This window comes from Caloenas nicobarica, chromosome 8 (genome assembly GCF_036013445.1).
Source record: "Caloenas nicobarica isolate bCalNic1 chromosome 8, bCalNic1.hap1, whole genome shotgun sequence".
Classification (NCBI taxonomy): domain Eukaryota; kingdom Metazoa; phylum Chordata; class Aves; order Columbiformes; family Columbidae; genus Caloenas; species Caloenas nicobarica.
This window is the reverse complement of record NC_088252.1, coordinates 25450450-25468357: the sequence shown is the minus strand read 5'-3', so window position 1 is coordinate 25468357 and position 17908 is coordinate 25450450. Positions and strand designations below refer to the sequence as shown.

Here is a 17908-nt window from a genome sequence, read left to right as displayed (position 1 = left end):
GGGGTATCTTCCTTAGATGGTTCCATTGTGAGTGAAGTACTGCGTGGGCCTTTTCATTCAAAAGAAAAGAACCCAACAAATCCAAAAGTGTAACTTGTTGGAATTGTTTCTGAAGAGCTTGTAAGACCCAACCTTACCTCCAATATCTGGGCATTGTCCCTCCCGCCGTAGTAGAACCAAGTCAACATGTTCACCACAAGATCAATACGAGTGAGAGCGACCTCATTTGGAGTAGTGTACAGGACTGACAACCCTCACTAAAATAGAAAGATATGTAAAAAAAGCTATCAGTCTATGCCTGGTTAAGCTGCTTTTATGGAACTTGACAGGTAGACCCCTCCTTTTGATCTGTTGAAAGCAGATCCTACATAGTGTTTCAACCTCTAGATTTGCCTTGAAACTCACCCTGGTTGGGCTTTTTTGACTTTCTTAGAAGAGACATGTGCACACCCCTGATTCTGAACCTTAAGAAATCCTAAATCCTCTAATACTTCAAGTCTTGCCCTTCACAGAGCTTGTTTGATTTGTGTTTTCTTATTCATAGCTTTTACTTTGTGGGGCACATTGTAGCTGTCACAAATAAAAGCACTCTGCCAAAGGATTTATAAAAGTTGTTTTCCTTCTAGACAGAAAATACAAATAGAGGAATTGTATATGGGTCCTCACAACTACAGGCCTTATAGTAGTAGTTTTTGAAATAAGACCACCTTTTCATAATTGTCTAGGCATGAATTTAGATGTTTGCTTTAGGCTATTCAAATTTAAGTATTTTGGACATGGCTTCTCAGCATCCCTTTGTATTTTTTAATTGGAGCTGAGGGATTATGCTTGAGGAAGCTCAATTAAGACAACTTTGGCTTGCATAATTGCCTCAGCAGGTTGGTGACTCAGTGCCAAGCTCCATGAAAGTTTAAAAACATTTGGGATTTAATGGTAGAAATTGTCAATATGAAAGTTTGCAGTGTATGATTTTCCTTTCAGGTTTTCTCGAAGCTGCTGCTGTTATGAGGTCATTTAAAAAAACAGAAATAAAGAATCCTGAGGGGCATGCCTTGCCGTGTGTTGGAGAGCAAGGTTTTAGTATGATCCAAACACTTATAGAATGACTCTTCATTGTTTTCGTTCCTATATACTAGAGGTTTAAATACCCTAGTATTTGATATATTGTTACTGTGCTGCTTTCTAATGAAATTAACCTCAAGGTTTCCTGCTCCAGAAGGCAGCAACTCCATAATTGACAGATGATGATAAAACCCCATAACTTTATTACTAACATTTGCGCAAATTGAAATATAGATGTCATTGCACATCTCTGAAATGAACAGATTCAAACGGGATTAATGATTCTAGATGTGTCTGTAGAATCTGTTTGACAAGGTCATATGCTCACATAAGCTAAGGATAAACATTTTTTTGCAACACAGAAAATGTAAATATGTACCCTGATATGAAGGAGTTGACTTGCTGGCTAAATATAATATGTGTCATAGCACTTATGTGCCTGCCTCGTACCAAGAGGTGTGTAAGATTTCACATGATTGTCACCACTTCCAATAACCAAGCTACTTCTAGTAACCAAAGTACTTTGTAGATACCTTCATGTGCTGCTTGCACTGTCCATGACAGCCCTAACTTAAAACATTTCATGGACATCTAGTTATTCTCCCATTTCCTTGGGTATATTCTTCTGGCCACAAGCAATAATACCTCATGAATTGTGTATCTGTTGCTCTGAGAACTGGTACTTTCATTTACCTCCCATCACCTTCAGGCAGACTCTCCTGTGTCTCAGTTCCAGGTGTAAGCATTTCCCAGTGGATTGTCTAAGCAAACCCTTACATCACTTGGTAGGATGTAGATTTTTTGCCTGTTTGCACTCGTTATGTAAAAGAAATTATTTTTCAGGTTAAGCCGACTCAGGTTATACCTAGTTGCACAGCATGCTGTCTGTCAGTCTGTGTGCCGCAGGGAGAGAGCAGCTGAAGGACTGGCAGGAAAAGGGTGATGAACAGAGTCAGCAATTGATGGAAGTGCCACATTACTTCTGTGGGATTTTCTACAGTTAAAACCACAACGTTCCAGGCATGAGAGTACTTTGCCTCTCCAGCTAGCGTTGCTGGAGGAAATTTTTGCCCAATCTTTAAGTAAAAATCTGAAAGGTTGGGTTACTGGACAAAGCAGAAAGGATTGGAAAAAAACCTGTTCTTAAATTGTTCTGCAGTACAAATGGATCAAGTGGATTTGTAAGAACCTTGAGATGTGTGGTAGCAGCCCCATTCCCCTGTCGTTGCAGGGCAGCGTGCCAGAGGCAAGCCTAAGGTGGCCCAAAGCTCAGCCCAGGAGCTCAGCCCTACGCTGGTCCCTCCTCTGCACATCTCTGGGGTAGCCATGACAACCATGCCTGGTCCTGGGAACAGCTGATGGGCTTGTAAACTGCTCAGTGCATCTCTTCTGCTCAACTGCTCTTCACCGGTGGCTGTTTGGATTGATTTTCTAAATTATTATTACTAGTTATGCAGTCCCTCCATCTTTGATATTGTGTTAGTTGATAAGATTGTCAACAAGAAGTCATCTAGAGTAAAGGTGCCTGTGGCAATTGTCATGTTTACTAACTGGAAAAGCACTAGTGACTGAATTTCACCAAACTTGTCCATCCTTTTATAATTATCTGTCAAAACCATGATATACCTGTGGTTGTGTTTGAGAGGAAGGAGGAGGCACCCAGCTCCTACCTAGACCCCTCAGTAAATTCAGCTCTCGCTTTATAAAATTGTTCTGCCAGACTTCTGTCTGTTTCTGCAGATGCTCTTTACAGAAGAGGGTGTAATCAGTCCTGTTACCATGCTTGTTTTTCTCCTGAAGTGTTGCTTTCCTGTACTGATCAGAAGGAATCAGTAGTTCCTCTCGTTGGTGCTTCCCACACCTTTGGTGTTTAGCTTGCTTGCAGCCAAGCATAATCTTTAATGCAACTAATCTTAGTGTAGTAGTCTCTGTGTGCTGAGGAACTAAGGCGATATATCACAGTTTTATTTGGTAGGTTTTTAAAGCCATAAATGGGTTTCTTTATAAAACCCACAGTCTGTAAAGGTGTAAAAGACAAGGAAATTATAACCCCTTTTTTCAACCTGTCTGGCATGTGCAAGGTACTGGAATTCAGCCCTTAACTGAATTTTTGGCACCTTCCTACACTGAGTCCAATTCTTGCTGTTTCAAAATTCATGGTACTTCATGTCTGTGAACTCAGTTTAAGTTTGTTGAGATATCTCTCAAAATATCTTGGCTTACAGAGGATGCTTGCCCCTTTTGCATTTTTCTGAAAGCATATGTACCAAACTGAATAGTTCAGAGTTTGTGGGTGTGAGGAGGCGATGTTGTTCTGCTTCCTCTTAGTCATTGCGGCCTTATGCTTGGGGAAAGGCAAAAGCTATAGTTAATCAGTCCTCTATTCTAGCCTATGAATGTTTTTCTTCAAACATTACTAAAACTGGTGGGTTTTGTGCCTGTGTACAGGAGTGCATCTGTGCTGGCCATGGGCAAATGAACAGAAATGCTGCCCTTAGCCCAGGCTGGTTGTGACCTGGTGTGGAAACGTGATAGGCTGGACTTCAGGACTGATGAAATCTTTACAGAAGGTTTCTGAAATTTCGAATGAGAAAGTTTCCTGGGAATTGAACTAGTGATGGCCTCAATGCAAGTACTTACTGCACAACATGTATCTGAAATATCTTTTTTTTTTATTCTTTCAGTAATGTGTGAGGGAAGTGGCCAAAAAAAAAAAATCAGAATTGACTCCAAGAAGCTCTTAAAACTAGTACAGAACAGTGTCCAGAAGCCCTCAGACAAACCAGGCATGTCTCTGTACCCAGAGTAGAAGCACCAGAAGAATCACACAGGAATGTCAAAACTGAGTGGAGCTGGTATTCAAGTAAAGACATATATGTACATTTGAGAATCCAGTTAGTGAAGTTGTTGTAAAAGTTGCCAAATAACGCCAGTGCGGGTATAACTGTGCAATAAGGTCTCATCTAGAGGTTACAGATGTTTCTCAGGTTTTTTTTTTTTGAAGCAATACTGCATTGTTTAGTGTTCTGTTGCTGGTGGTTGTTTTTTCCTGAGAACAGTTGCAAGTAAGAACGAAACCAGTACTCTGACAAATTTCTTTAGCAAGCGATGATTTGCAATATGCAATTGTTTGTCAAGAAGAGGCTGTTGCAAGGAGAGTATTTGTTTGCACTGATTCTTTGATTGCCTGGAAGGAGAGAGTGGTGTTCATGTCTCAATTAAGATAAAACAGAACTTAGATTCTATCTGAGCTTGGCCCTCAAATAAGAAATTAATATCTTTGATCTTAACATCTGTGTGATTGAGGAGTGAAGGTAATTTAAACAGCTTTTTTCATTCATATAGGTAGTCAATAAACGCAAAATGCACACAGTAACATTTAAAAAAAAATCAAGAACCATGTGTTTCAAACACTGTTCGATGTGGACTTTGACTCCTTTTCAGATGATGCAGTATTATTTAACTGGATTGCACAGATGCAGAACAGCTATGACAGACTGTACTGCTGATCACACTGAGGAAGAGTCTATTTAGACTGACTAAAAAGTTTTATTATACTCATGGGAATTGTTTAACTTCCTGGACATACATTACATAATGTTCAGCTTCATTTCCTTCACTTAAAGTACGTTTGAATAGGGTACAGTCAATTTTTAAAAATGCTCCCTGTATTGCTGCAGAAACAAAAGAGTGCCCTCGACTCTGACTGAGAGATGCTGGGAACATGCTGCATTGCAAGAAGCGCTCAGCTGTTTGTTGGATCAAGACCTGCTGCATGAGGAAGCATAAAACCAAAAGTACTATTGCCTAAAGTAAAGCAGAATCAGAGAAGCAGTAACTGTCATGACTAGAATGATAATTAAGAGCTGGTTTCCCAGTTGTCAGCAGAACAGTATATGCTTGTACCAGAAGTGCAAGAAGAATTGGACTGGAGAATTTACCCCAGACATCTCACGTTAGACCATTTTCACATTGGCTGGCAAGGCTTCATCAGATGTCTGTTCTGTTTTATAGTCTTCTCCCCACTTAGTATCTCCCACATATCTTCGGTTTGCTTTAAAACATCTTCCCTTGCATTGTACTCTTATCTGGACCTTGTGAGAGAGCTGTGTTTTCACCAGTATCTTCAGAGAGCACTGCCAGCACAAGAGCTGGTGGCATCCTACGCGTGTACCGGGATGCTCATGCACGTCTCCTTGGCTCCTTTCTTCTTCCCTGGACATGTATATGGGCAACTTCACTGTGAACTCTTATTAGAAAACCTCTCTAGGCTCAAAGTGTTGTTGAAGGGGGAAATCTAAACTGTTTGGCTTTCATTCCTACTGGGAACTTTAATTCTGCACAGCTTAACCTCTTGCATTGCCATCAATGAGGTTGCAGCATGTATTTAAAAACTGAGTTTAGGTTTGGTGCTTTGTCTTGTAAGAGCATTTCAGTATAAACTTGATTTGTCCTCATCTATAGACATGCTATATATTTTTGTCCAACTAAATAATTAAAAATATTATAACTTGGTTGTTTCACATGAGGAGCTTTTGCAGAGTGGTCAGTAAGAAAGATGATTTTGATTTGTGTACATATATATATAATTGTCTGATACCAAATATTTTATTAGCATCCAAATAGTCTAGCCTACATGTTAAGCCCTTCACTAAGTTGTATAGATTTCCCCACTTCCCCCCTTGCAATTATTTAGGACTGTCTGGCACATAAAACAAATATGAGTGGTGGGAGTGTGGAATAGTTGCCTCTGCAACTATAAAAGGCTGGGGAAATTTCCCATTTTAAACCTGAAGTTTATCTTACGTCTATTGTAACTTTGTCAGCTCTCAAAGTGAGCTCAGTTATGGATACAGGGAAAAGCTTTGCAATCTGTGTAATTCCATCCGCATTTTAGGGTGAGACACTCATATGTGGGCTCAGTCTATCGCAGTGATGTGCTGAATGAAGCCTTGTATTTATGTAACATCAGAAGAGATGCATGCTCTGTTTTGGTTGTCTTTTTAGTTTTTTTTTTTAAGAAAGAAATCTAGAATACTCAGAATCATTAAAAAATTGAGAAATCTAGTTATTTTCTATAATAGCAACCTTAATATCCTTAAGTGAATAATTATTTTTTTTAGCCTGTCCATTTGTTAACTGCTATGAAAAAAAAAAAAAGCAGTTATTGGGCAACTTTGTGGTTTGGTGATAAATATTTAGAAAAAATAAAAAGATTCTCAGCCTTTATGAAATAAACAGCGATGGTCATTGCCCAGACTGATATATTTTCTTTTGGGCAGCAGTGAAGTGCTGGGAAGGGTTATAAGTGTTCTAAAATGTGTATTCATCAAGTAGTAAGCACAATGTGAAACTGGTGACTTAGGCTCATATAACTTACTGTGTTCTGTTCTTAAATAGAATAAGATATCGTGCTAAGAATCTCTCAAAGGGAGATCGATCAGGTAGTCCTGAGAGATGAAGTGATGCTGGCATAGAGGAGGACTTGTTAGAAGCGATGAAAAGGGGTGTATTTCTTACATACATGGGAGCAATAATCAGTAAGGAGAAACAAGGCTCTCCCTACCGTGTTGCCCTTTTCCCCTGGAGCATGTGCGATTGCTGCACCAGTTCATCTCTTTAATTTTTTTCAGTGCAAAAATAAACAAAAGGCCAATCCGCGGGGAGGGGACAGGAAGAATCTTTACTAGTGACTGCATCGCTTGCTGCCAAGGCACGTATGTGTTGCTTTTATGTTTTCTCAGCTATAAAATGGGAGTAATAATGCTTAAATTGTGTATCGTTCAGTGCTGTGCGAGTTAATTAGGTAATGCTACATAGTCCTTTGAAGAGAAATGTATAATATTAATGTTGTGTAGAGCTTACTAAGTGTGTCAGGTGCACACAAACCCGTGGTAGCTGCAGAGCTGGGAAGCACAAGGCAGAGACGCTTGGGCTGGGTGAATGCAAACTGACTTCAGCTGAGCAACAGAATAGCACATTCCCATAAATTTGTCCCGTGCTGACACAGCAACATGTAAACACTTCTGGACTAAAGCTACTGCTTCGGGAAACTTTGCTTTGTGATGTGTTTTAAGTGGCCAGGAGGAGGAACTGAAGTGCAGGCTCTGTTGGTTTGGTATTTCTGCCCCAGGACACTTGGCAGGAATGGATGAGATGCTGAGGCAGCATGGAGTCCAAAGGAAGAGGGGAAGGATGGACACACAAACGCTGCTCCAGGAGCTGGAATTCTAGTGTTGGTAGTTGTGTGATGAGCTAAACTGGGATAGAGTGAGAACTGTTGCTTCCTGAAGCAGTTTAGCAAAGCTTGGAGGATGGATTAGTCAAAAGCATTAGTGCTAACCCTTTTTTCTACTTAGTTTACTGTCTTGTTTCCCCTGTTTGGATCTCAACTTTACCCTCTGAAGATCTCTGAGCAGCTGTTGTCCCTCAGCTAGCATAAGGACCCATCTTTTCACCATTGTTTACTAACAAAAGGGATTTAATTTGGTAACTAAGGCATGATTTATTTTTCTTTCAAAGAATTTTTGGCTGCTTGCCATGTGTTTTGCAGCTGAGCAACATCATGGTACATTTCGTTTATCACCGGTGTTGGCAAGCTCTCATACACTGCTTGAAATAGTTGTACCATTTTGGGGCTTAGAGGGACTTAGATGAATAAGTTGCATCTTACTGGAAGGTCAAATGAAAGAAAGGCGGATTTTTAAGTCTCCTTGGTGAAAAAGTACAGAAATACACACCAATTCCAGGTCAGCATTGCTTAACAACGACAACAACAAAATTAAAATGTAAAAGTAGGAAAGGCGTTGCTATGTCTTTGAGGTCTTTTTCTGTAGAAGCTGTGTTTTGTTAATCTGTTGCTGAAAGATTTCAAAAGCATAAAGTCACATAATGAAGTAGTTTCAGTTTGGGGTTTTTTTGAAAGTAGATCGTTATTTCAGTTTGAACAGTGTATGTCTTTCTTTCTCCTCCAAACAACTGAATTGTGTATTGAACTCCATAATTATTTTTTTCCACACAGATCTAAAACTAAAAGCTTACTATTCTTTTTTTTTCTTTTGAGTTGAATCTTTTATTACTTAAACAAGGTTAAATTGTTTTCTCTAAAATTTATCTTGCAGATCTTAGAATCTCAAGACATGTATTTCCTTGGACTGTTGTCTTTGCTTGTTTTGCCAAGCAAAGCCATCAAGACAAATCTTCCTGATGAAACCATTGCTGAGCTTTCTGTGAATGTCTACAATCAGCTGCGAGCTACAAGAGAAGATGAGAATATTCTTTTCTCTCCTCTGAGCATTGCCATAGCCATGGGAATGGTAGAGCTTGGAGCCCACGGAACCACTCTGAAAGAAATTCGACATTCCATGGGTTTTGACAGCTTAAAAAATGGTAAGGCCTTTTAGTCACGTTGTATTATGGAGCTTTTTGTCTTAAAGAAACAGATGGTGATGCCTGAACAATGACAGAGGTGACCTGGTCATGTCCCTGGGTTGTGAACCAGGTGGCTGAAGCTGTGGTGGATTCTGCATAAGCTGAGAGATGCCAATGTACAGTCCTGGCTTGGACACCTCAATCTTCAGCAATTGCAGTTAACCGTTGATCTTGGTTTCTTTCTGCAAAATAAAGCACGCCTGTGCTTCTAGAGTTATAAGAAGATTTTTAGAAACATCTTCTTTAGGGGTTATAATGAAACCTGAAAAGGAAAGTAGTAGTTTAGTGATATTCATTACAAGAAAATATGAAAATCTTAGTAGGAGACTTTTCCAGTTAAATTACTTTGATACAACTTCTTTGCTGCTTGTAGGTAGAACCTGTAGGTTCTTTACCTTGATTCTATATCCCAAATGGTCTGTCTGCATTGCATAATGTCACATACAGGTGTACAAGCTAATTTAGAAAATAGAAGCATCTTAACTATTTCAGCACGATATGCCACGCGTTTCCATCAGCCTTTGAGAAACAGGATTGATTTATTTTGTGGAGAACGATATTACCAGCCAGTCCCATCTGTGGTAGGGGATGGGCAAAGTCGTGTGTCGATCAGTGCTGCACTGTGGGATGCGAGCAACTGGCATGTGACTGCACATGGAGGGGACGAGGAAATGGCAAAAATTACTTTGAAGGTGCAATTTCAATGAATTCTGATGTCCAAGTGATTGGTTTGAAACATGTATGATATTTCTTATATAATGTACTGGACTTTAAGTCTTCAGCGAAAGGATCTTGGGGAAGAATTTGTGAATACAGTGTTCAAAATGTGTTAAACGATGCCACTGCATGGATAATGCTCTGTGGAGACTACAGCACATATTTAGTTCTGCAGTTTGTCTTTGAAAGATAGATAAATTAACCCCTAGCTATAATTGAAGAAGTCTTATACAGTTGATTTGAACCGGGCCATTCACTGTTCCTGCATGTGAGGGCTATTCAGTGAAATACTCCAATGATTTCTGCTTGGAATGTATCATTGCATTCAATTTTTAAGTTGTCTTTAAAAATGAATTAGAAACTTCAGCTCCAGGTAGCCAATGCGACAGTACAAGCTTTCTATTTAAAAAAAAAAAAACCCTACTTCAGTCCTACACAGGATTCCTTATTACTCAAGCAAATGATTCTGTACTACCTCATGCAGGATCGTGGTGAATTCTAAACCTGTTGTTTTGCTGAGAGAAATCTATGTGGAAGTCCTTGGCTTCAAAACTTGAAGTCTGTTTTTCCTCAAACAACTGGCTTTTAGGATGTAACATTCTTTTTTGCCATTTGTGATGGCAAGACATAAGTGTGACTTAGAATAATTTTTTGTGGTTACTCTTCTGGTGTTGAAAGGATTACCATTGATAGCTTTGTCTGTGATGGCATCCAAAAGTCTTGTTAATTACACTAATTATAGGTAGCAGAAAAAATAAACTCTAAATAATATGTTCTGCCTTGTAGATTGTTCTTTTGGATCTGAAGGCGTGTGTAGGTTTAGAAACAAGCTTATTTAAAAAAGCCTTTTTTTAATAAAATGTGTTTGTTAATTTCCAGCAGAAAAAAGCATGGAATAAGTTTCTTTTCTGAAACACTGGATGTATTTTTCTTTCCTCAGGTGAAGAGTTTACCTTCTTGAAGGAACTTTCTGATATGGCAACTACTGAAGAAAGTCATTGTGTTCTGAATATTGCTAATGCTCTCTATGTGCAGAACGGATTTCATATCAGTGACAAATTTCTGCAGTTGGTGAAAAAGTACTTTAAAGCTGAAGTAGAGAATACAGATTTCAGCCAAAGTGCAGCTGTAGCTACCCACATCAATAAGTGGGTGGAGAATCATACAAATAGTAAGTCCACGTGGTTCTTTTATATACCTCTTGCAGTTTCCAAAGTTATACAGTGGTTTTGAATTGTTGCCTTGGCTTTTATCTCTTTTGTGTGAAAAGAATCATAGTATCAGCTCTTTGTGAAATTATATTTTTTTCCTGTGCAAGGACGATCTGTCTTAAGTAATATTAGCTATTGTTAATCATATAGTAGTATCTAAATATTTTTCCTGTGTCTTATTATCTTAAAGTACTCGTAGCATTTGCCAAATGAGAATGCTTTAATGGTAGGCATTTTAATAGTGTTATAAAACTGATTTTTGTATTAAATTAGAAAAATTAAAAAATAAGAACTTATTGCTAACTGTAGAAAAACTGTCTATGAAGGGGTTGTTGGCCTATGCTTGGATGTGTGGAGTATCACTAGTTCTCTGAGGAACTTGTAGTTACAAGGTACTGAGAAACAGAACACTAACAAATACAGAAGCTAATTTGGAACCACAGAATCTGACCCTGGAAACTAGATAGCATGCTGAGAGAGTTGTTGATTTCAGGAAAACTGTCAACAGTTTCACAACAAAAACTTGCAGCAGGGGAGTAAGTGCAAAATTACGGATGTAAATATGCATATTCAGATCCACATGATGTGCTTGCTTTGCTTGTGGAATCCCAAAGATGTGATATTTTCTGAATACATGCAGAGCCTCAAGGTATGGGAGTGAAGTTAGTCCCCCGTTGTAGGGATCAAAGCAGAATGTCGTTCTAGTTCATCTGGCACACTCTGGAGGTTGATGTTTTAAGAGTCATTTATCAGGGATCTGGCTCCAACATCGGTTGTACTGTTGTAAATTTGAAGGTGTTGGAATCCTCTGTATGGAATTAACATATCAACATGTAGTCTGAGCATTTAAGAATCCATAATGCTTTATGGAAATGCATAGCACTAAAGTGGAAAACCACCTTATAATGCTTTTATTCCAATTTGGAAATTATCTATTTTTTCCAAGTGAAAATGGCAGCTATCATATTCATAATAAATTCTGCCCTTTATCTCAAGCTACAGAAATAGAGGGGATTTAAGTGATGCAGCAGACTGCAGAGTGTTTTCAGAGAAGGGAAACGATAATAAAATTATCTTTCTTTTCGAAAGAACAGCAAGTTCTTCTGCTTGACACCTGCCACATGGGCTGCCGGAGCGGTGGCCGTTGCCCTGGCAGGAGCTGAGGTCTCTGAGCTGTAGGTTGCGACAGCACCGGTCCCTCAGCCCTGTCTCTGACCACTGCAGCTCGTTCTCTCCTGCCAGCTCGAAGGAGGAGCCTCATTTTCTCATTATGAAAGGGGTACAAGGCAGGCAAGTTTCCAATTCCAGCTAGGAGCAGAAAACGTAACTGTCAACGATTTCTCCAACCAGAAAAATTCTTAACATTACACTAGTGTATTAACAAGACGAGGCTGGAAAGTATAAGGGACTATGACGTACCAAATAAAAATGGAAAAACTGGAACTGTATTCCTTCTGAATTTTTCTGAACCACAGGGAGTGAGGATGGCAGGATCAGTCACATCTCATTTCTAAGAATGTTCTAGATAAAATAAGTACAAACAGTAACCTAGAAGGAATACTACTGTATGATAAACAAATTTTTCACCAGTTAGTCAATGTCATATGCTCTAGAAAGCAGAATTAATTTGTATTTTAAACTGTGGATTAAGAAATAATAATCAGACTGAGGAATGTGTTTGCAGTGCAATGTCAGTTAAAAATAGAAGTAAGCAAGAGAGCTGTCTGAAGGAGGCTGTAATTCTTCAAGAATAGTGACAAATCTGGTCAGTGCACCAAATTTAACAAACTTGAAATGATTTTGCTGCAAAGCAAGCCATTTAAGATGAGCTAAAGCAGGTAACAGACTGTTTTCTGATGGAAATGACTTATTGAGGAGTAGGCGCAAAGCAGCTGCCATGCTCAGCTGCCATACCTCCCATGAATAGAGCAGATGCTAGATGATTTTTTTCTCTTTTGCTTTTCAAGAGCTAATGTCAGTGCAACAAATGCTGTAAATTTATGTGCATTTTTTGGTGTTTTGTTGTGTGTTTTTCTTTCTTTGGTTGTGGGGTTTTTTTGGTTTTTTATTAGTTCTTACTCTGAAGTTTTTTCTTGATTAGAAACTGAATGGTTCCTTCAGAATTGGCCCAGGTGAAATTCCAATGGATACACTTACTCAATTCAAATTAAGCACCCTTTTAAGTGCTTCTTTGGGTTGGAACCAAAGATTGTAGAAGTTCTGACCTTAAGACCATAGTGCTGAACTCTTATTATAGCACCAGGGTAAACATTCCTTACGTGACCCCTTTTCCGCTCAGTTTCATTGTGGGGTATGTTTAAGTAGTGATCAAGAAACACTTGACTAGTGTGTACTTGATGGAAGGGTTTACGCACCTACACTGTGATTTAGGTTTACAAAACACTGGCAGTTTAATTTGAGATTTAATCAAACATCTGAATTGGAAATTACACGGTAGCATGGCTTTTTATTTTCTTGCATTTTTCAAGCTGTCTTAAGTTTTGATTTAACGCTCAATTTGACATGCAGACTGACAGTTGGTTTTCTTCTTAGATATGATCAAAGATTTTGTGTCTTCGAGAGATTTTGGTGCTCTAACTCATTTGGCTCTCATCAACGCAATCTACTTTAAAGGCAATTGGAAATCACAGTTCAGACCTGAAAATACAAGAACTTTCTCTTTCACTAAGGATGATGAAAGTGAAGTGCAGATTCCAATGATGTACCAACAGGGAGAGTTTTACTATGGTGAGTTGGAGCTTTAGCAATTTAAAGCTGATAAGTCTTCCCTTAATAGGTTTGTTGCAGTAATACTCATTGGTATTGTCTGGTTTTTTTCACCTAGAATTTTAAACTATGAAGGGACTCTGTCTTTTTGTGTGTGCTTGTGTATTATAACTAGATAGCAACACACATAATGACTCCTTTCTTGATTACTTTTTTAGGTATGTGTTTGATGCCACATGGTGGATCTCAGAATGTTTATCCATTTTATCAAACCTCTTTACAATGCTTGAGCTAGTCTTGCTTCTCACTAAAATATTTTTATTGTGCTGCGCTAAATATTCAAATGAATGTTAGCTCTTAATGTTGTAATATCCTTAGAAAGGTAAAATAGGGGTGTTTTGAACGGCAGAACTAATGATTGTTTTCATCTTAAGCTTGAAGTCCAAATGGGTTCTACAGTCTCCAGCATTGACTGCATTTTGTTCAGTCTCATCACTGACAAATAGTCTTTTCTGAATTAAAAAAACCCTCTGCCCACTTCCATGAAAGTCTTGGCAGCTTTAACAACTTCTAGACTTCTTTCTAACCAATCAAAGTTGGGTAATAGGTTCAGAAGTATGATTATCTATGAACTGTGTGATTGCATAAGCTTTTTTTAAGAAAGCAGACGTGGGCCTTGAATTCTATGATGAAGAAACCAATATAAATTTTAGAACAGAATAAAGAGGGTAACTTTTAGTTCCAGTGTTTGGTAAACACTACCTAATATTAGCCTTCTGGTTTTTTTCCTTATCTCCAGTGAAGGCAAAAGAAAATACTTCTACTAGCCTTTTTCATTGTTGTTTTTCTTTTGTAGGAGAGTTCAGTGATGGCTCCAATGAAGCAGGTGGTATCTATCAAGTTCTGGAAATACCGTATGAGGGAGATGAGATGAGTATGATGATCGTTCTTTCCAGACAGGAAGTTCCACTGGTCACACTGGAACCACTGGTCAAAGCCTCCTTGATTAATGAATGGGCTAATTCTGTAAAGAAGCAAAAAGTGGAAGTGTATTTACCCAGGTGAGAATACATTGCTGTGCCAATAGAACAGGTATGGCCGCATTCAAATTGGAGTGGCAGAGTAGGTAAAACTTGAACGTCTTGATCAAGTCTGCAGTTGTGCAGCACCCACGGAATGGTTGGTTTGACAGGAAAGCCCAGGGGGTGCAGTGCAGAATGAGGGTTGTTTGAGGAACAGATGAGTGCTGTGTTTGCGTCCCTTTCATGCATAAGCTCCAGAAAGGAGAATTTCATCATCAGGAATATATCCACCCTGCATGATGCTCATAGTATTTGCAGAACTCGTTATAGATAAGTTCCATTTAGATGGGAACCATAGAAATATTGCAAGTCTAAATTAACAAGAGCTAAAATGTTTCATTTAGGTCCTAATTAGCTTTCTATGTGCTGCTAATTTGAAAAGTTCTAATGGTGTGTGTCTGTGCAGATACAAATGGTTGAGTGTTGAGAGATAATTCCAGTCAATTTGTGTCTTTTGTCTTTTTTTCTTAGTTGTAATAAGTGCTGGTTTCTTTTTCCTTAGAGTAGCAATAGAATAACAAGACATTACTACCAGAAGGGATGAAACTTGTGTCAGTTCATTTGTAGACATAAGTTGTGTGTGCACCATGACGTATTTGCTCACATATACCACTTAGTTATCTTTCCTAGAATTCCGTTTCATCTGTCTTCAAATATTTTCCATGCTTGCCCGACACTTGACTTAGTAACAGAGTTGTTTACTACTACAAGTCACTAATAATGTGTAGTTGAATCATTGTCCTTCAAGTGATTCATAAGGGTTTCATTGAAGTGTTTGTATAACAATACGTCACAAATTTTGACTGGATCTCTTCTACTTATTACACAGAATCACAGAATGTTAGGGATTGGAAGGGACAGAAAAAGTAAAATATAGTGAATCTTTTTAATCATTAAAATAGCTGTTTGTTTTCAGGCAACTTGGAGATTTGAGTTTGCATTTTCACATGTAAAGAGCAGAGCAAGAATTCCGCAGCTCGTCAGCTTCCTTTCCAAAGCAGAGGCAACTTTCACAAAGCCGACAGCAGCTGAGCACAATAATACAAGGCTAGCCAGGATAAATTCTGTTGAGATGGACTGGTGCTGTCAGTGTGCCCTGATGCCAACTCGAGATGGAATTCCACTTCTCTTTATACCTGTTCTGCTTGGAGTCAGAGTGATGAGGGAGCAGCAGCATTTTGGGGTTATTTTTCACTGCCCCATAGTAAGATTTCCTTTCTTTTTTTAAGTGGCGTTTCCTTTGAAGAAGCAGAGAGAGCAGCAAAGAGCTGCATTTCAGGTTGTATACAAACTGAAGCTATTGTACACTATTCCTGTGATTTTTTTTGTTTGTTTGGAGCTTCAAGTCCCAAGGGCTTTAGTATTAACAGCCCACAAAGATGCAGGGGAGGGGTTATTTTCCTGCAGGCTTGGGCAAACCTTACCTAGATGTTCCTGAGAAGTAAAATACAAGGAGTCTTCCATCCCTTAAGCTTTCCTTTTAAAACAGGAGCATTTCACAGCCTGGGCATCAGGTGCTGAAGTTGGACATCTTTTCTCAAAGAATTTCTACAGTGAGAAATGCACAAGAGAAATATCTCTCTGATAATACAGGGAATCTGTGAAAACTACCTTCCAAATTTGACACTTGGGTATCTAAAGTTAAACACATGAATGGCATTGAAAACTTATTAATTGTGTTTATGACTTGAATGAAGATTATAGAGGTAGTTTGACGTTTTGTTTGCTTTTTACTCAAAAGCAGAGACTCCCGGATTCTCTGTTGCGAGGTTCTCAGACGTGAGTTTGAGGTGTAGGTTTTGTGTGATCATGTAACGTTCTTATTTATTCCATCCTCGGGCTAGTTGTCATGCCTGTCACTCTTATCTAAGAACCTCAAAGAACTTGGTAAACATTTTTGAATTAAGGCTATACAAAGGCAAAACAGGTACAACCAGGTGCTGATTACTTGCAGTATCTTCAGATTATAAAGGATTATGACCATGAACTTGAAATCCCATACAGTAATACTGCAGTTTCCTTACAAAAATTCCAAGGTTTAATTGGCTGCTCCCAAGGTGTTGGATTTCCATTAAGGATTCAGAGGTGATCTGCAGGATTTTATCAATGCTCTAAATAAACACTTCATAAATATCTTATGCTCTGACTCAGAAAGGCATGTTATGAAATGTGGCCTGCAGGCTCTGTCCACTGAGAAACTGAAAGCAAGCAGTGGAATAAAATTAAATTTTTATGTCCTGAAAGATGCTATCCAATTATAAAGTGAACATTTTTTAAACTTACACATTTGTAATAGGACCTGAATGAGTAGCCAAAGCAGAGTTAATCACAACTTTCCAATTTCTGTCCGCATTATCTGTGTGCGAATGAAATCGTGCATTATTCCTCTTAATAGCAAAGGAGAGATTTGTACAGAATTGTTAAATTATACTTTCTCATTTTCATTTTCAAATCATTGTTTCCAGCTTAACCCAGACTAAAGTGATCAACATTTTAATCCACTTTTTGCATAGGAGTGAAACAGACCATGAATCTAATTTACAAAGCTGCCTCTTTTACATAAATTATTTGAAGAGCATGGGAGGAACTAGTACCTAATAACAGTGCTAGAGTCTGCAGATCTATTAAGGATTGTTCCACTATACCCAGTTATGTTTTAACCTCCTTGCTTTTTTGTACATTGACAATATCTTTAAAATGCCTTAGATGGTGTGTTAAGTTTCTTTAGCTGGAGGTTTTCTCTCTCAAGGGGAAAAACAAAACAAAACCAAAAAAACCACAACCAACCAACCAAAACCCACAACAACAACAAAGCAGACATTCCTTTTTTTTTTTTAACATGTTCTCTTGAGTCCCCTTTTCATGACGAACAGACCAGTGCTGATTGTTCTTGAGATACAGCCACGGAAGAGGCATCGAACTGTCCCACTGAAATACACACTCAGCCAAGTCTTGCAGTCCATATTTAACCCTGGACAGAAGGACCTTGCCAGAGAAGGAACCACAGCCTGCTGTGTTTCACTTACTCTGGGCAGCTCTGTGGGGTTTTTGGTTGTTTTTAGCTGTTAATGATGTTTTGCTTGTTTGTTTTCAGGCTACTAAATCGTACAAGCTAGTTCTAGCACCTGAGAACAACCCAGCTGGAATTCCAGCCGAAATGTTGGAATCGATATCAGCTGGCAGCTTTGTATTCTGGGCTTCTTGCTCGGTTAAAATAATGACTGAAATCCCAAGGGCCTCTACTCCAACCAAGAATATTGTTGATTTCAAGCAACAGACCCATTTCTTTGCTTAATGTCCTGCAGAATGTCATGTATTAGAACCAATATGAAACCCTGGAATTTCTTGCTTTTGCTCATTCAGAACTCTGTGTAATTTTTGAAATTATAGCCTTTGGATGAGGCACACTAGGCCGTAGATCACTTCTGTTGTGTAACTAAAGAGAGTACCCAAATCCCTCATGGTTCTGTGCATCCTGAGGATCTAAGGACCTCAGGAAAAATTCAGCTGTTCAGAAGGGTCATGCAGCATCACACCTGATGAATGTATCTCTTGAAAGCCTGTAAAACAGGAAAAAGATGGCCTGATATGGTACGTTAAAGTTAGTGCTCTATCCAAAACCTAAAGGTTCAGATACATAACTAAGGAGACTGATTTAAATGCATCATTTTAATCTAA

At 38.7% G+C, this 17908-nt stretch overlaps 1 protein-coding gene across 3 annotated transcripts in view; it reads left to right on the top strand.

The window, feature by feature from the left end:
• SERPINI1 (serpin family I member 1) overlaps positions 1 to 17908 on the top strand; it is a 50479-nt gene that overhangs the window by 16328 nt on the left and 16243 nt on the right. For 2 of the 3 annotated variants that reach the window (XM_065640037.1, XM_065640036.1), the window contains exons 2-6: positions 6696 to 6779; positions 8184 to 8451; positions 10151 to 10381; positions 12975 to 13169; positions 14005 to 14209. In XM_065640037.1, the coding sequence (XP_065496109.1) occupies positions 8202 to 8451; positions 10151 to 10381; positions 12975 to 13169; positions 14005 to 14209 (881 nt within the window). In that variant the 5' untranslated portion in view covers positions 6696 to 6779; positions 8184 to 8201. The remainder of the gene's footprint in view (positions 1 to 6695; positions 6780 to 8183; positions 8452 to 10150; positions 10382 to 12974; positions 13170 to 14004; positions 14210 to 17908) is intronic. The other variant, XM_065640038.1, reaches the window with a different exon arrangement.